At 41.7% G+C, this 27,587-nt stretch overlaps 1 protein-coding gene across 1 annotated transcript; it reads right to left on the minus strand.

The window, feature by feature from the left end:
- Positions 1–624: 624 nt before the first annotated feature.
- Positions 625–26,883, minus strand: LOC148034010 (uncharacterized). Its single transcript, XM_087682026.1, has 8 exons — positions 26,600–26,883; positions 24,876–25,075; positions 24,564–24,799; positions 11,179–11,428; positions 9,931–10,076; positions 1,915–2,120; positions 1,709–1,833; positions 625–1,596 (listed from the first exon to the last, which is right to left on the minus strand). Exons 1-8 carry the CDS (start codon positions 26,665–26,667, stop codon positions 1,043–1,045), a joined length of 1,785 nt encoding a protein of 594 aa, XP_087538152.1. The 5' UTR covers positions 26,668–26,883; the 3' UTR covers positions 625–1,042.
- Positions 26,884–27,587: the final 704 nt, after the last annotated feature.

Genomic DNA, 27,587 nt, shown 5'->3' on the forward strand with positions numbered 1-27,587 from the left:
ATCTCCGTGCCATGTAATCTCCTCCCAATCCTCTATGTGTGCCATATGGATTGTTAGCATTGATTTTAAGCAAATAGAGATTTTCTCACCATCCAATCAAACCAAGCGGAAGTCCATTCTCATCCACTTATTAAGATCAAGCAATCGTCTCTTTTCATGGGCTTTCAACATATGGAAGATAATCAAATGAGAGCAACCAAGATGATATGCCAATTTATGCAAAGCTTTCCCTATCAAATGAGAACCTCTTTGAGAAAAAGCTTGATGGATTAAGTACATCACGAACCCCTCTACTGGAAACTTGCACATATTGACCACCATCATAAAATTAGGTCTTTTACATTCTAATAATCACTAACAAGAACTTGTTCCATTACTTGCCCTATCAAACAGGAACCTGTTTTTGACTAGATGCATGTGGACCACATGGGTGGAGCCTACACATTTTTATCACAAAATAGGTCATGAGTTCATAGGAGAACTAAAAATTCACTAGACATGTTGAAAAGTCAATCTTACTACAAAAGTAAAGAGCCTCCATTCGTACGTGCAAGATGAGCAAGCTCAATGTAGCAAGGCTAATTCGAGTGAAGGTCGCCCCTTTTTCTAAGATATCGAGATTTCGAAAATAATTTACCAATGCACAAATGGCAATATTTGTGGTTTAACAATGTAGAAATCTCTAATGGTTTTAGGTGCAATTTTTTCATGAAAACAATTGTTCAATACATAGCAAGGTTGGCATCTCCTTACCCTAAATATGGATTGGTATCTATGCACTAGAGTTGGCATTTTCATCTAGAGGAACTGAGAGAATCCTATTTCATGTTCTATTCCATTATTGTATCTCTAGAGGACACTTCTTTGTAATATGCTTGTAAGAAAAGGATGTTTGCATAATGGAGTTCGGATTATCTCAAAGATCTATGATGTAAGCTCAATATCATACTCAAGTATCAGCCTCCAACATACACAGCGGACCTGAGATTACAAGGAGTATGGCACAGAAAGCCGCCAATACAGAATGGACCACAGAAGCACATCAACCACCATCCAACACCTTCAATGCTGTTTCTACATCTTCCAGCCGCTTAAACGAGGAGAGAAGCACTCTTTCAGCGGTCGCATCAGGACGACATCCACTCTCTACCATTTGTTTGTACAGACACAGGCACTGTTTGCTTCGCCCTTTTCTGGCAAAGGCACCGATTCTTGAAGTCCATGTCCAAACATCAGGCTGCAAACCTTTTTCTAGCACCATGGCGAAAAGTTCCTCCACTCTGTCCAAATAACCTGCTTTGGAGTAGCTTCCCATCAACGTATTGTATGTTGTGATGTCCACCCCACACAGCCCCTCCTCCATACTCTGGAATAGGTCCTCCATCTGAGTATATTTGCCAGCATGGCCATAAGCACTCAAGAGACTATTCAGAACAAAAGTGTCGAGTGGCACACCACATTCCTGCATCTCAATAACAAGATTCTCTGCATCTGAGACACATCCAGCTTTTGCATATGCTGCCAATAAGAGCATGTAAGATCTCAGACTGGGGCGAAAACCAGCTGCTTGCATTGCTCTGAAGTACTTCTTAGCATCTGACAACCAAATAGGAAAAGCAGAACCATGGTATTAGCTCACTCAGCACATCATTGAATGCCAACGTCTGAGTCCCCTATGCCTGCAACCAGGATGTACCAAAGAGCATACCTTGGTAAAGTCCTGCACGTCCAACTGCATTTATCATTATGTCAAAAGATGCTCTATCAGGATCACAGTTCAATTGCTGCATCACACAAAAAACTTCAGCAGCTGCTAGGGGAAAGCCTGCTTGGCTGCACAAATTCAAGAAAATGTTAATTACACAGGGAAGCTGCATACGAAATCATGACGAGCACCTGGAAGAAAAGTTTCACCTGTAAGCTTCCAAAAGTCCATTATACACATACACATCTGGATCGCACCCTGCTACCTGCAACGCTTCAAAAACTTCCTCTGCCTTTGCACAAAGTCCTGCTTTGGCATATGCTTGGATGAGAACCGTGTATGTACATATATTTGGCAAGCATTTTGCAGTTTGCATCTGATAAAAGATATTTTCTGCTTTCTTGTAGCAGCCCGCCTATACAAAACACACGGTTGCTGAGACACTTTCAGTTATGTATAAGGCATGACTCGCTCCATGCACACAAAAACATGCACATCCTTTTCGCATCTTTATTGCTTTGCCTATGCACGCTCTCTCTCCATTGTAAAACAAGTCGTCCATTTCTTTTCGTAAAATAAGGAGTTCCATGATGTAAGGAGTGCTCCCAACATAGTACAATCCAAACTAGATATGGGATATCTATCCATCAATGATACATTATCAAAGTGGTTATGTCCTTCGAGGATTTACTGATTCGACTGGACATATGATGTATACCAAGAGATTAAAAATCATTTCATAGGTTCAAAAGAGCCTAAGCCCTAATCCATGAGCGGCTTCTTTGAGTTTTGGCTGACATGTAAAGAAATACTCAAACACAAAATACAAACACAATCATACAACAAAGCACACACTAATAATAGAACTTAGTAGGGTTAGGTAACTCAAGAGACAATGAACATAGAAGAATGACGAATGAATAGATACAATGCTCAATGCAGTAAAAGCACTATGAATGGCTCCTCCCTACCTTTCCTTATGTACAATTAGGCAACTGTATAACTACCCAATAAGAACTCCTAGATGATTTATTTTTGGCTGTTTTGGGGTTGTTTTAGAGCTAAATAAATTTGGCAATTAACATTTTTGGCTTCGTTCAACTTTGCTCAACACTGCATACCAATTTTTGCTAGAGAATCACTGCACTAATGTGAGTAGATCTAAGCAAGAGGGCTTCAAACCCACTAAACCTAACCCTTTCTATGACCCTCCATCATCAAATGATAGAGATGCCTCCATCTATAATTGGTACTGACTGTTGTCATGAGATCTCAAAAACCTTTGCTTGGCGAACTTTGTAATCCTCAACAATCCACACCTCCAAAGCCAAGATATCATGTGTCAAACCCCCTTCTCCCATTTGGGCAGGCATACTTGGATCCTTGCATCAATCCTAGAAGGTATAGGACTACAGTCTACTACAAGTCCCAAATGTGCCTAGCTCCCTTGACCTAGGAAATGTGGAGATATGCTAGGGTTTGCAGTTTGCAAAAGAAAACACTGTGTGTATAACCATGACTCAAACACAAAGAACTCAATCACAAACGCAAAATGCAAAAACACAAATAAGAAGAACTTTGAAGTGAATGAATGAATGTTGTAAGTGAAGAAAAGAGTGTATAAGATGCTCAATGGGACAGCTGCCCAACAACCGGTGGCTCTCATGGGAGCAAGCTAAGGGAGGTGTCACTATGTCGTCCACCGGAGATAGATCCTAAGTGCTTTAACAACAAATCGGAGTAGAAGGTGATGAAGAAAGGTGCTGCAAACGCAAAAACGACCTACTGTAGACGATGGCATTAGCAAGCTACGGCAAAATGTAGCCGGTAGGAGTCGCCAGTCCGAAGGGGCATAGATGGAGATGACCATGGCAACATGTTGAATGAGAGGCATGATGGTTGGAGGCTAGGAAGAACTATGGTAACCTACAAAACAAGGGATGAGAAGGGTGGCTAGGCAGCCTCCTATTTATAGATGTGGATCATCCCAAAGTTTGGGTGTTTGTTCATGGGACACAAAAAATTTGGTAAATTTTCTTTTACAGGCTAATGAAGATTTAATGTGTAATATATCTGTTATAGCTTAACACCCCCTCTCATGCCCAAAACTGGAACGAGAAAGGGACTATAAGCATAGCTCAACCCCTAATATCCTAAAGTGTGCCACCTCAAAGTAGTAAGGGCATCGGACAAATGATGCTCATCAATTGCCTAGTGACCTACCAAAACCTACAAAGGCGATGGAACCACTTCGAGCTTTTCTTTCTTTCTTTTGAGTAACTGTGGACATGGGGGAAATTTAAGGGATGGCCAAATCTAACATCACAAAACAGAAGACTTTCCCAATTAGTATCAAGGGTATTGGTAACAAAATAAAGGGGTGAAAAAGTAGGAAAGTCTAGTGGTAAGAAAACCACATGTGGAAACAGCCTAGGATCCACTTAGGGGTGCTCTACACAATGAGATGCATAGATAAATGGTACATGATGAGAATGTGCATGCAGCAAGTGCCACTTGGAAAGTGTCCCTCCTGGGAAAATTGTTCGCTTGCCCAAGAGTCCATTTACAAGGATGATGATTATGCAATGCAAAGGGTAAGTACAACAAGGAAGGAAGGCCAATGTCGAAGCTGAAGCCAGTAGATACCAAGTGAAGGGTAGGAATCCCCACTCAACCATGGATGTCTATGCTAAAGGAGGAAGAGGAACCTAATGTCAATCTTCATGAGGTGCCGAGAGCCATGATGAAGGATGAAGCTAATGATGAAGATAGACTTGACACCCCTTAGCTTGAATAGCCAAAGGAGAATCAATCATCTAGGTACATGGAACATGCCCGTACTCCATCTCAAGGGCTCCTATGCTAATCAAGTGGTGTAGACAAGTTTGAATTGCAACATCAAAAGAGGGCTCTAATGCTAGTCAAGAAGAGCCAAGATAGCAGTCCACCATTGAAACAAATGAAGAAGGAAGACCAAACACTCCCCAACTAGATGAAAGAGGGAAGAGTCAACCACCAAGGCAATCACGATGTGCCCATAATGAAACTCCAAAGATGGCTCAAATGTTGATCGAGTATTAGTAGGCACAACTACTAAAGTAGCAACCCACCTAACATAAAAAAGAAATAAACTAATGATAAACATCTCAACTAAAAGAAAACAAATATGGATGCCAAGATAAGGGAAAAGGATACCTAATCTCAAGTGAGAAGATGTTATTTTTGTCTCCATGCTAATGGAGCAAAAAAACAACCTTTAGCCCAATAAGGACCAATAGAATACCTACAATGTTAGTCTTGAACTAAAATACATAACCCAGCATGAAAGGATAAAAAAAGAGACTTGCATACCAGATGTTTCATATTGAGATACCTCGCATGTTGTGCGAAATGGAAAATAAAGCCAAGTGACTATTAGATGCAATGGAAGTGAATGAAAGATAGGTGACTAGGTGTGCAACAAAAGGCCTAACGTAAAAGTACGGCTAGGTCTAAAGGAAAGAGAGTCTAACTAACCTAAGGCTCTTGAGGATGACCTAGGACTTTTGAGAGACTAGCCTTGTGGGAGGTAATGTCGGAACCAATCAAAGATGCCATAAGGCATTAATTGAGGGGGAGATCCAACATCCACCGTACTACTGGCAAGCCACTGATGAACACAAGTACTAGGGGGTGGAAAAACTGCACTACCTCCCAAGGAAAGACCCCCTCTCAACCGCCTTGGAGTGGCACTACCACTACCAAAAGGGATTGAGGTTGGTTTGGGAATTGGAATGGAGTCAGCTTTGGTGTGTATGACATACCTTTAGTTGTGGATGGGGTGATTTTGAGTGTGACTCTAATACCCTTGGCCTTTAAGCGACAATTGTCATCTACATGGCCAGGTTTGTGGCAAAATGTACAAAACATGTTCTTTTTAGATAAGTAATGCCAAAAGGGTCTTTGTGAGGTTTGGACTTATACCACTCCCTTTTTCCTTCAAAGAGGGAGATTGAACATCAACACAAAACGTGGTCCATGTTTAGGATCAATTAGGGAGGGTGGGATAGGGTTTAAGTGGCTAGGTGATTGCTATCCACTCCTTAAGTCCTTCAAAGAAAAACACGACTCATCAACATAAGAGTTCATGTGTTTGAGCAATTGGGGAGGGTGGAAAAAAGTGCAAAAGGAGGATTCTTCACACGACAAGACCAAAGAAAAGAGAGTAATGCACTTGCGTATATGCAGAAGATGAATAGTCCACGGGTGGCATTCCTAGCAACGAAGCACCAAGGTGCAAAATGGTACATCTTTGGTGCCTAGTGATGGCCTAAAACTGCGGGTGAAGGGTTTCTCAGCATCCCCTCTCACACCCAAAAAGGGGAACAAGAGAAGAGTAAGGTGGAGATGCAATGCTACATGCTAAAGAATGCTCATGCAACAGGTGCCACTTGGACAGTGTCCCTCGTGGGGAAATTGTTCACTTGCCCAAGCGCCCTGGTACAACGATGATAAAAACATGCAATGCAAAGGAGGAATGTTAGACTTTGTGTGGTGCCAAGAACCATAAGGACATGCTTGTACTCAATCTCGCGAGTTGGCTTCATGCTAACCAAGGGACGAAGAAGATCCACCTTGTAATCTAAGAATACCACCTGAAAGGAGACCTTTGAAGATAGTCACGAGACTAGATGAGTTGTAGAATCCGAAACTGAACCTCGCTATAGAAGCCACTAGCTTTGTGACTCCATGCTGGAAGGAATACGAAGGCCTAGCCACCAAGTCACTGCTGAAGACCCAAGGGCCCCGATCTAGGTAGATCCTCTAGATTGTAGGTATGAGTAGAGGAAATGACTGCTCAAAGGAGAGCCACTCCTCGAAAGTGAAAGGTGGCGGTAGGTGAACAACTTCATGGCACACAGGGTCCCTCTCTGAATCAAAAGGAGTAGAAGTTGAAGCCCCCTTTGAAGCCGAAGAAGAACTGCAAGCCCCCTCTGAGAGCAAAGCAAGAAAATCCCCCTCTAAACCCCAGTCTGAGAGAGAAAGGGAATCCAACCACTGACAAAGGAAGTGCCGCCAATCGTGCCAAAGAAGGTATCAGGGGCTTGGAAGAAGAAGCTGGAAAGCACCCATAAGTAGCCTCTCGAACCTGAGTGGAAGAGAGTGGGGAAGAAGGAGGCTCGAGATGAGCCAAGGGTGGGGAACAATCATGGGCTCTTAGGAGAGTGGATTGTGGAGTGCCTTGTAAGGTCTTAAGCCTTCGTGTGCTCGAAAGGACTTAGTGCGCGTCAGTTGCGGCTTATTGCCTTGAGCATAGTACTCCGATAGCCAATGTAGAGCAATCTCTGTGGCCCAAAAAGGAGAGGTGGCACAGGAAGTGCCAAGTGGGAGAGAGATACATATGCTCCAGGGGGTGGGAAGCAAAGGTCAAAGTCGGCAAGCATTGGTGGTGTGTCTAGTGATGCCACAATAGGAGCACCCAGTAGTTTGGCCATCTGTTGGTAAAAAAGCCATGGGTACCAGTATGTCTTACTGAAGAAGAAAGAGGTCAGCCACAAACCATGAATTGCAATGTCCGCCTCAAGGGCTAGGAGGGCAGTGGAAGGGCTGGAAGTGAGCTACTAGAGGGAGGAGGATGCTACCAGCAGTAAGAGGTTGCAACAACAGTATGGTGGAGCTGTCAGGTTGTAGAGAATAGCCGCCAGCAAGCTGGCTGAGCCGCCAACAATAAAATGCCGCAGTAAAACGCGGCAATAAAATGCAATAGTAAAACGCCGCAATAAAATGACATAATAAAACGCAGCAGTAGAACTTGGTAGTAAAACGCCGCAGTAGAACACCGCAGTAAAACGCAGCAAAGGGGAGGTGGAGGCGGCAGCAGCAACCCTAAACACAAGCTGAAAAACAACAAACGCAGGAGGGAGCAGCCGCCAATTAGAGTATTGATGCAACAAAAGAAAAAGAGAAGTGAATGCCGAACCCGCCACCAATCTTTGCCTTCGCTCGAGTGGAGAATCTTTGCCACTGTTTGAGCAAATCTAGCTCTGATACCATGTCAAAAGATGACATATCAACGAGACAATAGGGTTTGCGGGGAGAAACGCGTAGTGAACTTGGCAAACACTGAGAAGAGAAGAGAAAAAAGAAGAAACTTTGATGAATGGAAAGATGAGATTTGCATCTTGGAGTGAATGTGATACAAGGAAACAAGGGTACCGTAGCACAAGGAAGATGATGAAGACAGCCACAAACCACAAACCGCAATGTCCTCCTAAAGGGGTGCGAGGGTAGTGGAGAGACTAGAGAGAAGAGGTGACGGACTGAAAGAATCAGCCGTGAGGAATGAATGAGAGAGTGGCCTATAAATAGGCACAGTTAGTCTAGGGTGGTGCCCCTTTTTAGAGCTGCAAACCCTAAACGCAAAAAGCAAAAATGCGAACTGTGGGTGAAGGGTTTCTCAACATAGCTAGGCAGCCACCTATTTACATATGAGGAGAGTAGCTGGGAAAAACTGAGGTAACCTACAAAACAAGGGATGAGGAGAGTACCTGGGCAGCCTCCTATTTACATATGTGGATCCTCCCAAAGTTTGGGTGTTTGCTTATGGAACAATGAAACTTTGGTACAATTTGAGTTATGGGGCTGTCTTAATGAGCTAATGAAGATTTAATGTGTAAAACATCTTTTTTTAGCTTACCAAGAAACTCCCTCCATGCTATGGGTGATAAGGATATGCATTGTAGCTTCATCTCTATTTGCACAAAATTTAGTCTTAGTTTCCCTTAGCATAACTGCAACTCAACACCATTTCCTTGCTCTTCCTGCATAGTTGCTTGAAACCATTGCCTTGCTTCTTTTCTCCTCCTCATACCACTTTTGGACCATGCTGCGGGCTACAAATTCTACATTTTCTTTGTGCACTTTTAACTGTTCATATGCACCTCTCTCTTTAGCTCTTTAAAAGACTTAGATAGAGCAGATTGTCTCTTGCAACAAATGCTTATGATCTCTTGCTCCTACATGTCATAGAAGCCACCTAGGGCTCTTGTTGTTTGTGAAATTTACATAATTATGGGTGCCTCCTGCACCAGATATAGCTGTTGCTGTCAACAGCCAACTAGTCACACCACCTTGTCATTGATATAGTCTCCCCAAACAGCATTTCAGTGGCCCAAATTCAAAGTGTTGAGACAAAAATGTTTCGGGAACTCCAGCACACATTTTGAGATCATTTAATTTTGTCTTTTTTTGAGTTTTTGAAAAAATTGGTTTTAGATTGTAGTTCTATTGTTTAGGCCAAGGGACCCAAGATTCTACATAGTTGAGTTTCCATGTCCGATCCAGCAGCCAATTTGCTTCAGTTTGTTAGCTTCCATTTCTACCCTTCAATTTCTACTTTTTTGGCATAGGTTTGCAGCCTATTTCTCTTCATTACAGCCATCTATAGTTAGGATGAATGCAAGAATTCATACAAGCACTTGTGCAACTATGGAGGTGGAAGTAACTCTCAACTCTTACTGGAAGCTAATAGCTGCTAAATAGTGAGTGTAATGTGTATGTTTAGCAATTTAAGCATCTAATTATTTCTTGGTTCTCATTTCACAATTGCCAAAGTATGCTTGTCAACTGGAGCTGTTGTTGGTGCTAACAAATGTCTATATGTGCTTTCCCATCTATCCTCCTTGTCAATCCAACCAACTCCAACATGATCCAATTGAACTCCACTAATGTTTCATCACGCTCATTAGTAACTCCAGACGAGCATCTAGAGCTATTGTGATTATGAATAGCAAGCATTGCTTAAACCATAAAGTTTGGAACAAAGATTGCATCCCAAGCACTAATCTTTATTTCAAGAGGAAAGCTACAAAAGACTTCAAATGCAGTAACTTCCTAAATTTTCCACTATAAGTGCTTATTAGCAACTTGAACACCTATGTTCCTTCAAGGATGAGGCCTTCATAAAATAGGGCAATAAAGAGTTGACTACTACCATCTTATAAATCCTAATTCACACTCTTAATTGTTCAACTTCATATGTCTAACTTTGGTTATAGCTGCCAACTTACAGTTTGACAACATGCTGGCAAACAGTTAAAGCAGCCAACATATTTGTCTAGAAGCTTTGCAGCATAAACCACGTCAGGTGAAACGTTTTTAAATCTGATCTAAAAACCTCAAAGAACTGCTGCTTAAATCAATAGGTCTATGCAAAGAGATCATTGCTTTGCTCGAGTACAATGTACCTTTCCATAAATGTTAATCATTTGAGTGAAGCTGTTTGCACTGAGCTTCAGGTTGGACTTGGCCAACCTTTGAAATGCTTCCTCTGCCTTCTCAATTCTTCCAGCTTTCCCCAGAACTTCAAGAAGAACATTGTAAGTGGCAATCCCTGAAAAGTTGAACAATGCATGTTTATACAAATGTCTGCTCTGAATATCCCGATTCATTTAACAGATCTCATTTGACGCTATACATACAGCAAACAAAAACTCTAGTGTGTCATAACCATTGAACAATGTACACAACAAAAGCTGACTACTGCAAACAGGCAAAATCATCAACCAGACTTATGTGATCTGTGTAATGTCATGTAGAAATGCTTATGTTCCGAACATGATCATATCCACAGTAGGAGTGGACTCAAGAAGTCTTTATGTCTTGCTTTACTGGAAAGGATAAGCTTGTGTAAGCAGAATTCAACACTTGGTGTTCTATTGATATCAGAAATAAATTGCAGAACCTCTGAAGTTCCATTCTCAATTTCAATAGGTATACACAGACTTTCACTTTCAAATGCTTGGGCCTCCCAAGCACACACCACAGCCTGAACCCTTGACAAGAGCATGTGAATTCAGCTTAGAACATAAGCTTGGAGAACAGTGCAGATGATGGACTTCCCCAGGAAATCAGACAAGCTGTGAATCTTCAAAAATTGCTGTGACAAAGCTAACTGGACCTGAGATGGCTGCCTCCGGTAAGTCTCTTCCTCTAAAGACAATGATGTTCAGATGCTCTCCTAGTTTTGAAGTTGGAACACAGCAAGCTTCATTCTCAGGACACTTGAGGTTTCAAAAGTCCAATGACCAACATATCAAGATAATAAACAACCTCCACACTTGTAATAACAACTACAATGTTATCAACAGCCTCTACAGAATGTTCAAAATTTTGCACATGAAAACTGGGGCAGCAAGGAGACTGTGCCAAACCATCCATGCATCTGCACATGAAGCACTTATAGATACAAAAGAACCTCTGGTAACTCAGGTGCAAGTGCACAATCTGTTTGTGCAATGCCAAAATGAAAGCTGGGGCAGTCAGGAGACAGTGTGCCGAGAACCATCCATGCATCTGCACATGAAGCACTTAAGATATACAAAAGAACTGCTGGTAACTCAAGCACAAAGTGCACAATCTGTTCATGCAATGCCAAAGTAAAGAACCAGCTACATTAAGGTCAACCCTGCAAGGTATCCAAAAAGCAATAATACCAGGAACATAACCAAATCTTTGCATAAGATAGAAAGTTGCCTCTGCCTTGTCAATCAATCCAGCAGTTCCATATGCCCTTATCAAAACATTGAAGGTATCTTCATTGGCAAGACACCCTGAGCTTCTCATTAGCTGGAAGACTCTCTCTGTTTCTAAAACTTGGCAACTTCTTCCATAAGCATCCATGAGAAGATTGTAGCACAGTATATCTGGACGGAACTTTGGGGTTTGAAGTATCCACTCACACATCTGCAAGAAATGGCTGCCTTCAGAATCACAATACACATGTATAACGATCTTATTCCATAGACTGGAGTATACTAATAAAATATTGGAAACCCGACTTACTTATGATCAGCAAAATGTTATAATCAGGTAGTTAACTCCAATGCACAAAACCCAAATCCTCAGCAGAATAGACATTTCTAAATTTTCTGTACCAGTGTGTGTGTGTGTGTGTGTGTGTGTGTGTGTGTGTGTGTGTGTGTTAAGATGCTGTTAGACAAGGACTTTCTGTGAGATAACCACTTCAACAACATTGTACAATGGATGAGGTATATGAGATACAGTCTACATATAGAGGACAGCCAATGGACCACATCATATATTACCTTGGATTACTTTCATAATGCCTAGATTCTCACAGCAAGTCCTTGTCTAACAGCAGCTCTTTTATAGCATCTTATATATATATATATATATATATATATATATTATAGACAAGGACTTGCTGTGAGATAACCGCTTCAACAACATCGTACAATGGATGAGGTAGTACAAATCAGGGTTAGGCAGAAGGGGTATTGTAGGCAGCAGGAGTTTCTGTATTATAGTACATGCAAAGTGGAGCTAGAACATGCAGCCTAGGTGGCTGGACAAGGAAGTATGAATTCTGGACCGTAGGGCCTAGATAGGGAAATCAAAGGACGTCCATATGGCAATGTGCTATTTTCCATTAGCCACCTTATTATATGCAAGAAAGCCGTCTAAGAGTGCCACTAGAGGAGATGGTGAGGGATGGGTTGTTAAGAGCCTAACGGATCTAGACTCTATGAGTTGAGGGTGAGTGTGTCTGATATTGCACAGAGAGTAGAGAGCAGTAGAGAGGAGTGTAAGCACGACACAATGGATGTTCGGTACAAAGATGAGTATACCACTTTGTAGGTTTTGATAATATATAAAGAACAAGACTGCAAGGGTGCGTTCACACCTGAACACTGTAAAAGGCACAGTGAGCCTTTATTCCCAACAACCTCCAACCTAAAGACAATGTGCCTAAAGGTAGAGAAAAGAATCAGCTAAGTCTATGTATGTACAAAGCTAAAAGACACATATACTATCCAACCCCCATCATCTGGTGACAATGAGCAAACCACTCGACTGGAAGACCCTTCGCGAGAAGGTCTATAGGGTTATCATTTGTATGTACCTTGACAAACTCAATGCCCTTGCTATCAAGTACATCCCTAATAAAGTGATACTTCACTTGTATGTGCTTTGTCTTTGTGTGAAAGGTAGGATTCTGTGCTAGCAAGATAGCACGACTATCACAGTGGAGGATGGGATCCTTTGAAATACCAAGCTCTCTCACCACACATAAAAGCCATAAAGTCTATTTGAATTGCTTTTCTTTTCTCCGGATCTCATAATCGATACCCCATCTCACCTTCATCACTATATCCTAAGAAAATACATTTACAGGACTTTGGCTCAAGTTTTCTGCGTTCTTCCTTGCGAATGTGCACAAATGCCTCGCAACAGCCAAACACTCTCAAGTGAGCATACGAAGGTGGCTTGCCTGACCACTCTTCTTGAGGGACTCCCCTCCCCAAAGACCTGTTTAGTGACTGATTAATCAAGTATATGGCTGTCATAACAGCCTCTGCCCAAAATAGTTTGTCCGGACATAGTGGTGAGCCACCATCCATATATCTCTTGCATTCGTGGAAAACCGCATCGGGATGCGATTCCAACAAAGCTTCGCAGCGGTCTACTTCACCCATGGAGCTTGTATCTACGGATCTTTGTGGCCCAATGAGAACAGAGTCCCTTAAGGGGAGCTTGTACTTCATGTTGATCGTAGATTACTACAGCAAGATGACATGGACCAATTTCTTGACGATGAAGTTGGAGGCTTTCTCCCACTTCAAGGATTAGCTTCTCTTTGAGGAGAACCGATCTGGCCGGAGACTGAAGACCTTGCACTCAAACAAGGGTGGTGAATTTGTGTCTAATGAGTTTGCTCATTTTTGTGCAGAAAGGCCCTAGGGGCATTCACCAAGACTTTGCTAACACCAACACTCCTTAAGAAAATGGCATTTTGGAGCGGAAGAACCAAAGTGTGATCGAGATGGCACGCACCATGATGGAGCACCAAACAAACACCTCAATTTCTATGGGCCGAGGCTGTGGCTACAATAGTTCACATCCTCAATCAATCTCCCACTTCGGCCGTTGACAAGATGACACCTTTTGAGGCTTACTTTGGGACTAAGCCTGATGTCTCTTATTTCAGGATCTTTGGGTGTGATGCCTATGTGCACATCCCAAAGATACAGCATGACAAGTTTGAGGCGGCTTCCCTACGACAGGTTTTTGTTGGCTACAGCTCCTAGTCCCAAGGTTATCGTTTGTTTGATCCCGTCAAGCAAAATGTCTACACGAACTGAGATGTGCGGTTCGTGGAAGTTCTAGTCGCAAAGGGGGGTGAGGAGCACCCTGTCCTTGGAGATCCATGGGAGAGTTGGGCTCCCAAGAATTCCTTTGGAGCCAAAGCCTCTTGATGGAGATTCTTCTTTTGATTTCCAATCTTCCCTTCCACCAGCCATCCCAGTGGAGCTTCCGCCGATGGATTTACCGGAGTCTTCAGCAGACAGGCCTCCTCCTTGTTAGACCCGTGACACACTCTGCGATTCACAGATTGAGGGGGTCCCTGAGGAGTGGGAACCGCAAGATGGACCGCAGAGGTCACGAAGGAATTAGGCACATTCTACAAAGCTTGTTTGCTCTAACTGTTGTTTGATGACCCGTGTTATGCAGGATCGAGAGCCCACTTCAGTGAAGGAGACTTTGTAGTTTGACCATTGGCAGAAAGCTATGGAAGCCAAGTTGAAGGTTATTGAGAGGAATGGCACTTGGTCCCTTGTGCCTCATCCCTCTCACAAGAAGGTGATTCGTGTCAAGTGGATCTTCAAGACCAAGTACCTTAGCGATGGTTCTTTGGACAAGCACAAGGCCCGCCTTGTTGCTAAAGGTTTTGCTCAGCCCCCAGGCATTGACTTCCATGATACTTTTGCCTCCACTGCTCGTATGGCAACTATTCGAGTTGTTCTTGCCTTGGCTGGCCATAGGAGATGGCTTGTCTATCAGTTGGATGTGAAGTCAGCCTTTCTCAATGATGACTTGCAAGAGGGGATCTATATAGAGCAGCCTTGTGACATTAGTGTGACATTAAAGTAACATTTAATGTGACATTAAGGTCACAGACATTAATGTGACATTAAAGTGACATTTAATGTGACATTAAGGTAAATCAAGGAGAACATGCACGAGGATGACCGTCCGGGCTCTTGGGCGCCCGAACGGGGTTTAGGGGAGCCTAGAACCAAAGAGAGTCCAAGAATAGTAGAACTCACCAAGGTTTGACGGCTCGCAATCGGATCACGATGGGTCTGGCCAACAATAAACTAGGCAAGGCTAGGAGGTGAAAAGATCGCTCGTGCTCATTTCTTCGGACTGCTTTTCCTCTGGCTTTTATGGTCTTTTCAGAGCCGTCTGACATTGGTATCAGAGCCTATGGTTACTCGGGCATGACTTGTCATTCGCCAAGTTGTCTGTCATTCGCCAAGTTGCCAGTCGATTAAGGTTGTGCGTCACCCGTCATAGGTTAGTTCTGGCCGAAAAGGGATGCCGTGAAAGCGTGACGGGCCGTGAACCGTGAAAGCGTGACAGGCTGTGAAGGAAAGTGAAAGGCGTGAGACATGCCACGTCATGTAAGTGTGACACATTGCGGGCAGAGGAAAAGCGTGAGGCGAAACGTGATCCAACGGTGGTCAACTGAGGCGAAACATTAAAAAAAAGGCGCCAGAAAAGTGAGATGATTTCTGTGCGCAAGGTGACTGCTGTGGGACGGACAGAAAAACGTCATGGGACGGACGGAAAAACGTCAGATGATATACGACTGAAGTCAGAAAACTTCATTTTCAGCATAACTGCTTCACTGTTCTAGTCCGAGAAGGCAAAATTTGTTCCTTACTCTTCGGGTTTATTTACGAAACCAGCAACAGTTACTTGCCATTATAATCAGGGAAGTACTTTACTTTGTATGCAAATTTCTTATCTTTGCTTTCCAATTCCAGTGTATTAATGGCAAAAAAAGGGAAAGAGAGAGTAATGGAAGGTTCTAGTTCTGGGGACCACCCTATGGTAGATCCCCATGAATCAGAGATGCAAGAAGAACAGTGGGAAGAATTTTTTGCTACACGAGAACAATTTGATGATCTTACTGCTCATGTACAGGCTCAGGGGGTTCAAATGGAATTTTTAACTCAAACACTCACTGAAATAAAATCTCAATTAACTTTATTATTAGAAAGAGATAAAAATAAGATAGAAACCTCGGATGTCCCATCTTCATCGAAAGATTTAGATGTGACTATGCGAGATCCTAAGGAACCCCACCATAAGTTTAGGGATAATCCAGTTCTAAAGGATATGAAACCCCCTCAGTTTCATGGGGAGGAAAAAGATAGAAATAAAGATACAATCTTTAATTTCCTCCAAAAATGGGAAGATTTACATAAACTTAAAAATACTCCACCACATCTCCAAGCACTGGAGGCTAGTTTAACTTTGGGGCCCAAAGCATATAAGTGGTGGCGAACTTTAAAGGAGGAAAATAAAATACCTGAAACTTGGGCTCAATTTGAATCCGTCTTTTTGAAAGAATTCCTTCCTGAAAATGAAATGGAAAGAAATCGGGAAGATTGGGATTATGTCAGACAAAAGGGAAGACCCCTGCTGACATATGTGGAGGAACATCGTGAGATAATCCTCAAATTGGAAGGAATAGATGAATTTCAAAAAACAAGAGGATTCATTAGGGGACTAGATAAAGCCTGTAAAAAGGAAGTAAAAAGGAGTTCACCTAAGACGCTGGAAGAGGCAATTAAATTTGCATTGATCAATGAAGATAGTATGCGTCCAAGTACACTCACTAGTCTTACTGATACGGAGCCCAAGTCTAAGGAACTAGAAGCCTCAAAATTTACGAGCAAATTTAAAAGGAAAATGCCATTTTTTAAGGGTAAAAAACAACCTTTTGAAAAGAAACAATATGTGAGGCCAAAGTTAAGTCCTGATGACTTTGATAAGGCTAAAAAAGAAAAGTTGTGTTTCAACTGCCTATCCCCTAACCATGCTGCTTGGAATTGCCCTCAAAAGAAAAAGGGGGAAGACAAAGGAAATGATAAGGACAAGGGCAAGGGAAAAGAAAAACAAATCCATGTAGTGCAGACCTTAGAATTAAAGGGGCATGAAAGGTATAAATCTTTAGAGGTCTTGCACATGGATGTACAACACAAGTGTTGTATGTCAACTTCTATGTGGCAGCCTACTTTTGGGCCACATGATTTAGTTAGAGTACATGGATTGATAGCTGGAAAGAGAGTTAGAGTCATGATTGATGACTGTGCTACACATAATTTTATAAACTATGCACTTGTCAAAAAATTGAAACTTCCCCAACAAAAGAGTGGGCATCAATATGTTGTTCGTATGATGCAAGGTCAAGACAATAAAATATGGGATACAATGGTATCCAATTTGGAAATTGAGATTCAAGGATATAAAGATAAACTTGATTTCCAAATTATGAACATGGAAAGAGCTGATATTGCTCAAGGGAGGGAGTGGCTATGGGGATTGGAACCATCCTTAAAACGTAGTTACCATCATAATACACTGGAATTTGAAAGGGATGGTAAGACTTTTGTCATTCAAGGTGAACATGAAGTATCTGATAATCCTTTGCTGTGTTCTACTGAAGTTCAGAAGTTGATAAAGAAGGAAGTTTGTGAGGTATATATGTTATGGTCTCTTCCTGTATAGAACACTTTCACTTTCTATAATATGAAGCAACAATTTTCTTATGTTTGTGAGTTGAATATAAATAATGAATTAAGTAATTTGTTAGATGATTTTAAAGATGTGTTTCCTTCTGATTTACCAAGTGGCCTTCCACCAGATAGGGGTGATATAAATCACCCAATTGACACAAATAAGGATACACACCCTATTTCTAAACCACCGTATAGGTTAAGTGAAACACAACATCAAGAAGTTGAAAGACAAATTAAGGATTACCTTGATAAAGGGTTTATACAACCCAATAATTCACCTTGGGCTTCACCAATTTTATTAGTAAAGAAAAAAGATGGTTCTATGCGACTTTGTGTTGACTATAGAGCATTTAATAAAATAACGGTGAAGAATAAATTTCCTATGCCCAGAATGAAAGATCTTTTTGATCAATTACAAGGGGCAAAATTCTTCACAAAGATAGATTTAAGATCAAGTTATCACCAAGTAAGAATTAAGGCACAAGATGTTCCCAAGACAGCATTTCGTACTAGATACGGGCATTATGATTTTTTAGTGATGCCTTTTGGCCTCACTAATGCACCAACTACCTTTATGAAGCTGATGAATAGTGTTTTACGGCCCTATCTAGGACATTTTGTAGTAGTCTTCTTGGATGATATCTTGATCTTTAGTAAATCAAGAGAAGAACATTTGGAACACTTACAATTAGTATTCCAACTGTTAAGAACACATTCCCTTTATGCGAAGAAAACTAAATGTGAATTCTTTGCACAAGAGGTCAAATATTTGGGGCATATTATCTCGAAAGAGGGAATCAACATGGATCCAAAAAAAGTAAGGGCAATTATTGAATGGCCATCTCCAAGGACCTGGAAGAGCTGCAGATCTTCCTAGGTTTATCTGGATTTTATTGTAGATTCATTCGAGATTATGCCAAAATAGCTATTCCAATGACAGACCAACTTAAAGGAAAAGGAAAGAGCTTCAATTCGGGGAAAGTTTTCAAAAACTTAAGGTAGCTATTGCTACAGCTCCAGTATTATTAATAGTGGATCCCAATAAACCATTTGTGATTGAAGCTGATGCCAGTGATAAGGAGATAGGCGCGGTCTTATTACAAGAAAGTCGACCAGTTGCTTTTGAAAGCAAGAAATTAGACCATGCAAAACAGAATTATTATGTTTATGAAAGGAAGCTATATGCAATAGTACATGCAATGAAGAAATGGAGGCACTATCTGTACGGTGCCAAACTTTTGATTTTATCGGATCATGAAAGCATTAAGTGGCTTAATGATCAACCGGATTTACACGGGTATAAAGCCAGATGGGCCGAACTCCTCCAAGAGTTCGACTATGAGATAAGATATAGAAAAGGAAAGTATAATATAGTAGCTGATGCACTCAGCAGAATGTCCATCATTAATGAATTGAGTTTTACTCAATTCACTTCCAACTTGCTTGAATCTTTAAAAGGGAAATGCCAGATTGATCCGGCATATTCCAACATATGGGAAGCAATAAAAAATGGGGATCCAAATGAAAGTGCTTCTACTGAGGAAGGAATATCTGAGGATGTTCAACAAGGAAATGAAGCATCAGGGGTTGCTCAAACTGGATTCAAGTGGAAGAATTTTACCATTCATAATGGTTATTTACTCTACAAGGGTAGGGTATGTGTCCCGAAAGATATAGAAATAAGGCGCCAGATACTCTTTAAGTGTCATGATACCCCTAGCGCGGGACATCCAGGAGCTAATAAGACTTATAGTCTTATTAAAAAGCAGTTCTATTGGCCTGGAATGAATAAGGACGTCCTTGACTATGTGGTCAAATAATAAATGCCAGGTTAATAAAGCTGAAAGATTGAAAATGGGAGGACTTCTCCATCCACTAGAGATTCCTTCGAGAAAATGGGAGAGTACCTCCATGGATTTTATTGTTGCTCTACTAAGAACACAGAGGGGGCACGACTCTGTGTGGGTGATTGTGGATAGGTTAACCAAAATGGCTAGGTTCATTCCAACTTCAATTGATGTTAAAACACCAGAATTGGCTAGATTGTTCCTAGAGAACATATACCGATTGTATGGCCTTCCGGCAAATATAGTTTCTGATCGGGATAGAAAATTTGATAGCCAATTTTGGCGTGCGGTATTTAGGAAATTGGATACTAAACTTAGCATGAGTACGGCGGATCACCCGCAAACAGATGGGCAAACTGAAAGGGTTAACCAAATTCTTGAAGATATGCTTAGGGCATATGTAAGTAAAAAGCAAACTAATTGGGAAGAGTATCTACCGATAGCAGAGTTTGCATATAATAGTGCCAAGCACTCTTCCACTGGATATAGTCCATTTATGTTAATGTATGGGTTTCAACCCAAAGCTCCTTTTGCAGTAGGATTGCATAAGGAAAAGGTTCAGGCAGCCAAAGACTTTTTGAAGGATATGAATAGTATGTTAAAATTTGCTCAAGAAAATATTAAAAAGGCTCAAAATCGAGCTAGAGCATATGCAGATCCTCACCGAAGAGACGTCTCCTTTGAAGAAGGAGAATTGGTCTATCTTAAGGTGCCTGAACAAACTAAAACTATGAAAAAGGGACAATGTCCAAAGCTTTCACCAAGGTATTGTGGTCCTTACATAATACTTAAAAAGATGGGAGAATTGGCTTACAAGCTCCAACTACCTACTGGTAGTAAAATACATCCAGTTTTTCATGTAAGTAAATTAAGGAAGAAGCTGGGTGATTTGGATAATCTAATCTTAAATGATGATATTGAGGAGCTATTAAATGACCAATCTAATCCACATGAACCAGAAAGAATATTAAATGTTCGTAATAGACGAACAAGGAATACTATTTATCAAGAATGTTTGGTTAAGTGGAAAGATTGTTCAGAAGAAAGCTCAACATGGGAGCGAGTAAGTACTTTAAAGAAAAGGTTTCCCAATTTACAATTAGACCTTCCAAGTATCGTTTTCGAGGACGAAACCGATTCTTAAGGGGAAGGAAATGTGACATTAATGTGACATTTAATGTGACATTAAGGTCACAAACATTAATGTGACATTAAGGTAAATCAAGGGGAACATGCACAAGGATGACCGTCCGGGCTCTTGGACGTCCGAATGGGGTTTAGGGGAGCCTAGAACCAAAGAGAGTCCAAGAATAGTAGGACTCACCAAGGTTTGACGGCTGGCAATTGGATCACGATGGGTCTGGCCAGTAATAAACTAGGCAAGGCTGGGAGGTGAAAAGATCGCTCGTACTCATTTTTTCGGACTGCTTTTCCTCTGGCTTTTATGGTCTTCTCAGAGCCGTCTGACAAGCCTCCTGGCTTTGGATCCTTAGATGGGAAAGTTTATAGGTTGAAGACGGCCTTATATGGCCTCAAGCAAGCTCCGCTTGCATGGAATGAGAAGATTAACTCGTTTCTTTAATCAAAGTTGGGATATCGGCGCTCCAAGGCCGATCCGCAGCTTTATGTGTGCACTTCCAAGGCTGGTTATGTGTTGTTTGTGTTGTATGTTGATGATTCGATACTTACAGGTAACCATGCATAGAAGGTCCAAGAGACCAAGACAGCTTTACATTAGACGTTCGAGACAACGGATTTGGGACTCCTTCATTTCTTCTTGGGTCACGAGATTTATCAGTCTCGGAGGGGGATTTCATCTCTCAACAGAGATACATTCAGAAGCTCTTGGTGACTTTTGAGATGGAGACTTGTCGGTCTATTTCTACTCCTATGGATCCGAACTGGAAGGCCAGTTCACACTCAGCTTCTCCCTTAATGGATGCTTCCCGCTACTGTCAGCTGATTGGCTCCTTGATTTGGCTACTCAACACTCATGTTAATCTTTGTTTTGCTGTGGGTCTTTTGGCGGGGTTCATGAGTGAACCCAAACAGGTGCATTGGCAAGCTGCCCTAAGGATTCTTCGATATTTGAAGGGAACCTCTAACTTACGGATTTCCTATCCTGTAGATACATATGCTTCAAATCTTGTTCTTGCAGGTTGGAGCAACTCAGATTGGGCTGGCAATGTGGACCACCGGCGGTCCACTACAAGCTATTGTTTTACTTTGGGTTCCGGTGTTATCTCATGGAGTAGCAAGAAACAGCCCACGGTAGCCCTTTCTTCTACTAAGGCGGAGTATCGAGCCACATCTTCCACCAAATGTGAGGTTGTGTGTCTTCGGAGATTGTTGGAGGAGCTTGGCTGCCTCCAAACTCGTACTACTCTTCTACGATGCGACAATGAGAGTGGCATTGCCTTGGCACGAAATCCTGTCTTCCATGGCCCAAACGAAGCACATTGAGATCCACTATCACTTCATTCGGGAGAAGCTTTTGGATGGGACCATTGATGTGAAGTACTGCAAGACGGAGGATAATCTTGCAGATTTGTTCACGAAGGCACTTCCCCAGGCTCTTCTTCGGAAACATGCCTAATCCTTCAGTCTTTTAACCTATCCAAGATCTGAGAGAGGGTGTTAGAGATATCATTCCCTGGACAGCAGTGTTGCAGAGCAGTACAGTCAGTGCCACGTCAGCAATCGCAGCGCAGAAGCCACATTAGCTATCGCCGGACCGGTTGCCATGTGGCAGGTGCACAGCAGCAGACGGACAATTTTCATACAGCCGGCTACATTAAAGGCCTAATTTTGGCTATTTTTCATGGTATTTTTTTGCTATTATAGCAGTCCTCCAGCACACTCTATTCACTTGCATCTAACAGAGACAGCCTACTAGTCACAGATAGCACCCGGGCTGACGGAGATCGAGGTTCTCAAGGCGAAGACGTATACGGATATTCTCTCTGCACCTGTGTATAGTTCTGCACTCCTATACAGCATTCTACACTGCAAATTTTTTGTGTTTCATTGTCTCCTCTCTCTTTCTTCTCTCTGTGTTCACTCTCTCTCAGTCTTGGTCCCACGCTTCCGCATCGCTGCACTCTGACAGATGCCTATCCCAAAAAACAAAAGGAGGGGCTACCAAGCCCTTCCCTTGATTAGAAGATAAGGATTCCTCCCTTCGCCTTAGTCAAACGATCTAAATCAAAGTCTAAGGAAGAGAATGACTCAGGAAAAGAGTCCAAATCCTGCTTCTTCTTCTTCTCCTCCTTCTTCTTCTTCCTCGAAGCCAAACTCTTTATAGACTAGGCCTTCTTCTTCTTACCACAGTGATAACATTGGGCCTTCAACTTTTGCTTCCTATCATCCCTCTCTGAAGTTGCAAGAACCTTGCCAAAACCTATATAATGAGACAAAAACCTTCCCTATAAATGCAAAGATACCTCATGCTCAAGTAACATGGAGAACATATAGGTAAAACTCACAAATGTGGAGGACGTCTACACCCTCAAAGCATTGGCCACTCCATCAAACTCCGAGGGGGAAGCTTGTAGAGTACTATCCCCACAAGATGTGTCTCTAGAAGAGAACTACATGTGTCTAAGCTGGTCCTATACCTGTGTAACATGGAGCAAAAATGACTTAACAGTATTCTTAGGCTTGAACTTCATCTACTGGAGCTGTCCATAAAGCATCATTGCACACATGGTGTAAGATGCCTCATACAACATCTGAAGCTTCGCCATACTTCTAGAGATGTCCTGCAAGAGGTTACTGCCGATAGAACTTCTTTAGAAATACATCGAAGAAAAGCAAAATAGGCACACACATCATTTGTATCCCATGTAAGCACAGCTTCCTCATGATTGTCCTCATCAAAATCTTCTACTAGAAAAGGACACTAAAGACATGGAATAGCTCAACAAACAACAATGTATCATAACCGCTTCTACACAAACCAAGCTTTCATAACATCACTCCAAGTTAAATAGTCAAGGCCATGTAACTTAATCATCATCACTAGCAGTGCACGGAGGAGCCATGTGGAGGGATAGGAAGAGAAGATAGAGGATATAAGGTGGACAAAGAGAGAAGATAGCCAAACCTACAGCGAAGACTGCACAACAATAGAGTTGTAATTCTATACAGCAACAAAATTAGCAACAAACACAAGCTAAACAGCAGCCTGATTTTCAGCCCATTGATCAGGCTGAAGCATTGCTTATGATGTAGTGGCCAATGAGAGGGTTGCTATTTGGGAAGCTAAAACAGTTCCTAGATGACTATTGGATACACAATGGGACGACAAATAGCTCGCTCTGCTTCCCAATAGAACTAGGTGCAGCCACTCACCATGCATCAAGTAACTTGTATCCTACTATCCTCACAACCGTTTGGCATCCTCTCCTCCTCTTGCATGAAGCATCGGTGGTTTGCTCCACTCAGGATCAATTTCACAGGATGGCATTCTCCCACTCGCTGTTGGAAAGCCCTCCACTCTCCATTTCTGTTTTGTCTGAGTTCATTGTGTTCCTCATGTTCCTACACTCTGTGTTTTCTCTGCAAACCCTTGTGTATCTCCATAGACTGTAGACAATGCCACCTCCATTCACACTACCACCAAAGATAATTGCTATAAATCCTTCTCTACAAAGACATTATGGGGTTTTCTATCATGAGGGATACTTCTTACAAGAGACTTCAATTCCCACAGTCAAGCCAGAAGGCCCAACTCTTTGATACATCAGAGCCCACGAATGAAGGTGGATACAGAGGGCATGTGCTTTACGAGGTCCTATAAGATATGGAAGATATCACAGGCTACAGCATTTAGGAGACATCTCCTGGACCTACGAGCCTTGCTATTATTAATGCCATAGTGTGATGACTTGCAGCTGGCAAAGCAACCACACATAATGATACCTCCCATCTGATCCAAAAAGTAAGCCATCAATTCCACATGAAATTGTACAAGCAGAGCTAGGAACAGCTCCACATGTGTAATGGCAACTCTTAAGATCTTTGAAAGTGCTCTACTGTAGAATCCTAATCAACCCATAGCTTGAACTTCTCCACTGCATTAATGTGCTGTGAAAAGGGATGGTATCTGGCTTGATGTGACCTGTACCTACAGCCAACATAAAACCCTTTCTACCTAGAGTGGCAACACAACAAAGGTTTTTAATCGGTTTTCATTAAGTTTATTGATTTAGATGAATACATAACCTGTTCACAAATACTTCAAGTTAGTCTCCTCTTGAATTGTTTTTTAAAACTATAAGAGGGGACAAAGAAACCAAGTTATGTTTATATACAAAAGGGATACAATTATTGATCAAAGGCATTCCACTTTACAAAATAACAATCATAACTTGGAGAACAACCAACAAAAATATTGGTAAGAAAGTTCCAAGGCACCTGAATTGTGTGGTTCCAATCATGCTCGCGTTTTAGTTGCACAATCACATTGATGATGTCATCCCATGTGTCATGTGTGGGAGAGCTGTGATCCAATACATGCCGAACTGCATCTCTACTGGTTGTTTGCCTCACCAGCTTTGCTAAAGCAAATGCATTTGCACTCAACACCAAAGGCACACTATCATCCACTAAATCAGTGCCAAGGATCCAACCTCTGCTTTTCCTCGCCCCGCCTGCTTTAGGACGTTGTGTGACTGAACTAGCTTAGAAGATCAAAGTCAATAAAGAAAGAGAGTGTTCAAAATTGACCTCTTTTCCTTGAGTTACGTCTCCGCAAAGGATAGTGCTTGAATTTCAGCCTGGATTTATCTGCTGTATCAGGAGCAGTTGCATCCAAGGTTTCTATATCAGGAGGCAATGTGGAGATACATGTGCTGGTAGCCCTTACACCACGAGAATGCGAACAGTATCCACTTAATGTGAACAGCTTCATGATGAGAATTTGTAACCTGAAAATTCCCCTGTTGTTAAGCAATTTTGCATCTTTGGCTCATCTCAGATCAGAAATTAAGAATCTCTCACGTTCAGCTTCATGAAACAAAATCGCAAGTGTACAACTAAGTTTAATGAGTGTAAGGCATCATGCCAACCATTAAAAGAAACCAAAGCAATCCACAAAAAGATTGATGAATTAGTGAGATAAATTGTCAAAATATAGAGTGCAGAAATTCTTATTCACCACAATCAGATCTATTGCCATGAGCACCAGACATACAGCATGAACTAATCACTTGGTTGAGCAAAAACTACACAGCTTTGCACATACTCAGCAAAACCAGAATAGACCAAGCAGTCTGACAGATAAATAGGGGCACAAATGTCCCAATTGCAAGCTATATCATAACACTCTGTGATGTGTGTGTGACGTTTGCCATTTAAAGGAAAGGAGTGTGCTAATATGTCAACCAGTCTGTCACAAAATTAAATATGTTTGTTAAGAAGAAGCAATTTCAGAACAAGCTTTCAGGAACTTAGCTCTGAATGGACATATCAATAATAACAAGCTATCTGTGTCATCTAATCCAAGAGTGATGAAATTGAACATCATGAGCTTGTATTTCACTATGACAGAGCTCATGGAGTTCAGTGGGAAGTTCCTCTTATTTTGCAGACTTTGTAGTCTACTTGATGAGTAATTCAGCCAGTATCTCTGTCTCTTTGACCATTTTCTCGACCCTGCCTTACAGGTATAATTTGAGTATATATTTATTTCATGGATGGACCACTCAGAGCTTCTTTAGCTGTTCCTCATCGAGCAGGTATCAGTTATTTTCGCAATTTCAGGTCACAAGTTGAACATGGCATCGAATAGAGGTTATTTCTTTGCCAGTCTGAAGCACAAGAAGTTTTCGACAGATACCCACCAGAATTTCCACATTGTGAATTACGACAACATTATGAGCTTCTGTGAGGGAGGGACCACATACCTACCTCCGTGTGGTTGGGGCAGGAGGCTGGTGCCCGGGGCTGGGGCCGGCAGTCCCATGCCCCCAACTACACCTACACTACAAGAAAAAACACAAAAAAAGGAAAACAGCCCCTTTACCCACATGGTAAAATGGAGTCATGCCCGAAATGCCTTATAGTTTGACAGTCTTAAGTCAGAAATTCAATGTGGCATGTAACAGAGGTTATATCTCTGCAAGTCAGAAGCCATCAAAGCAATAGCCAGACATTTTTCAGAGTGTCGAGTCAGACATTCAATGTGGCATGTATCAGACATTAATGCTTTGCAAGTTAGAAATCCAATGCGGCACTGCAATAGAGATATTCTGACAAGATAATGTAGAGAAGACGCATTTCTGTCACAAGGATAGGCCCCCCAAATGGCCAAATAGTAGTCCAATGGACCTTGGTTTCAATCAACCATTGATGCTTAGCAATACATCAACATGACAAGATTCAAATGCGCCCCCTCGCCGCTCCGCAAACAGTTATCAAATGTAAGAGAGAATTGAGAGGAGCTTGCTTACCATGGCTGCCTGTGAATGAGACCTTCCCGAGAGAGTGGCAGGAGAGCCGAGGTACACGGAGCTTGCATGCTGGCTTCTCGAATCTTACTGGCATGGAGATATTTTTTACATTTGTATCAGCTCCTCTCGAGTTGATCGTTTTACAATACTTTATCGAAAGGAACTTTAACACTCAGTGTAACCGAGAGCCAAACTATCTCTTTCTTGTCAATGGGGTTGTGTATTGTGTTTGGATGCACATTGAAGCATAGTGATCTAGATCCATAGTGATGAGCAAGAGTGTACTATAGCCAACCCTGTACCATAACTAGCTAAGTATACAATACCCAACTTGCACATTGACCTAAGTATACCAAGGTAGAATGTAACAAAACTAGCTTGAGTGTGCTACTACCTTACAAGATGGGCAAAACATGAATTGTACTATTTATGATTCGCATTGTCTAACTTGCCTATTAATTTTTCTTCTTATACATATGACTACCAACATAACTCATAACAATTGTTGCCCAATATAGCACAATATTGGGTCCTAAACTAGAGGATGAAAGCCTATTGCATGGTATGATATAGAGATGTTGTTACTAAGTCAATGTCATGATTGGTAGCACTTACAATCATCTTTGCTTTATGCTTTGTAGCTCTCATATACATTGTGGTACATCAAATGTAAATCAATTGGATCACATATACTCACACATAGTCATTGCTCTTTATCTTTATGTGTGTTGGAAACTACTTTAGTCCTTGCTAGTAGCATGAGAACATTCTTTAATGTCGTAGAAAAGGGGAGCCTAGTTAGATGGACTAATTTGGTAATGCATGGTTTTGTTTTAGTGAAATCTAAGTAGTTATTTTGGCTCTTTATTGGATCAATTAAGATCTTTTCCTATATGAGAGGCTTCAACGCATCAATAATCATTCTAGTTCTCTCATTTGGTCTCATTCTCATTATATGCCATGTTCTATTCATTTGCAATATGTATCC

Source organism: Lygodium microphyllum, chromosome 7 (assembly GCF_053477565.2).
Source record: "Lygodium microphyllum isolate KBCC chromosome 7, Lygodium_microphyllum_v1.1.10, whole genome shotgun sequence".
Taxonomy (NCBI): Eukaryota; Viridiplantae; Streptophyta; class Polypodiopsida; order Schizaeales; family Lygodiaceae; genus Lygodium; species Lygodium microphyllum.

Excerpts from the sequence above, each read along its gene's own strand:
- LOC148034010 (XM_087682026.1), bottom strand. The coding sequence starts at position 26,667 with ATGCAAGCTCCGTGTACCTCGGCTCTCCTGCCACTCTCTCGGGAAGGT. Across the intron at positions 25,076-26,599 it reads CTCATTCACAGGCAGCCATG|GTTACAAATTCTCATCATGA; the intron begins GTAAGCAAGCTC and ends GGGAATTTTCAG. Across the intron at positions 1,834-1,914 it reads GGACTTTTGGAAGCTTACAG|CCAAGCAGGCTTTCCCCTAG; the intron begins GTGAAACTTTTC and ends GAATTTGTGCAG.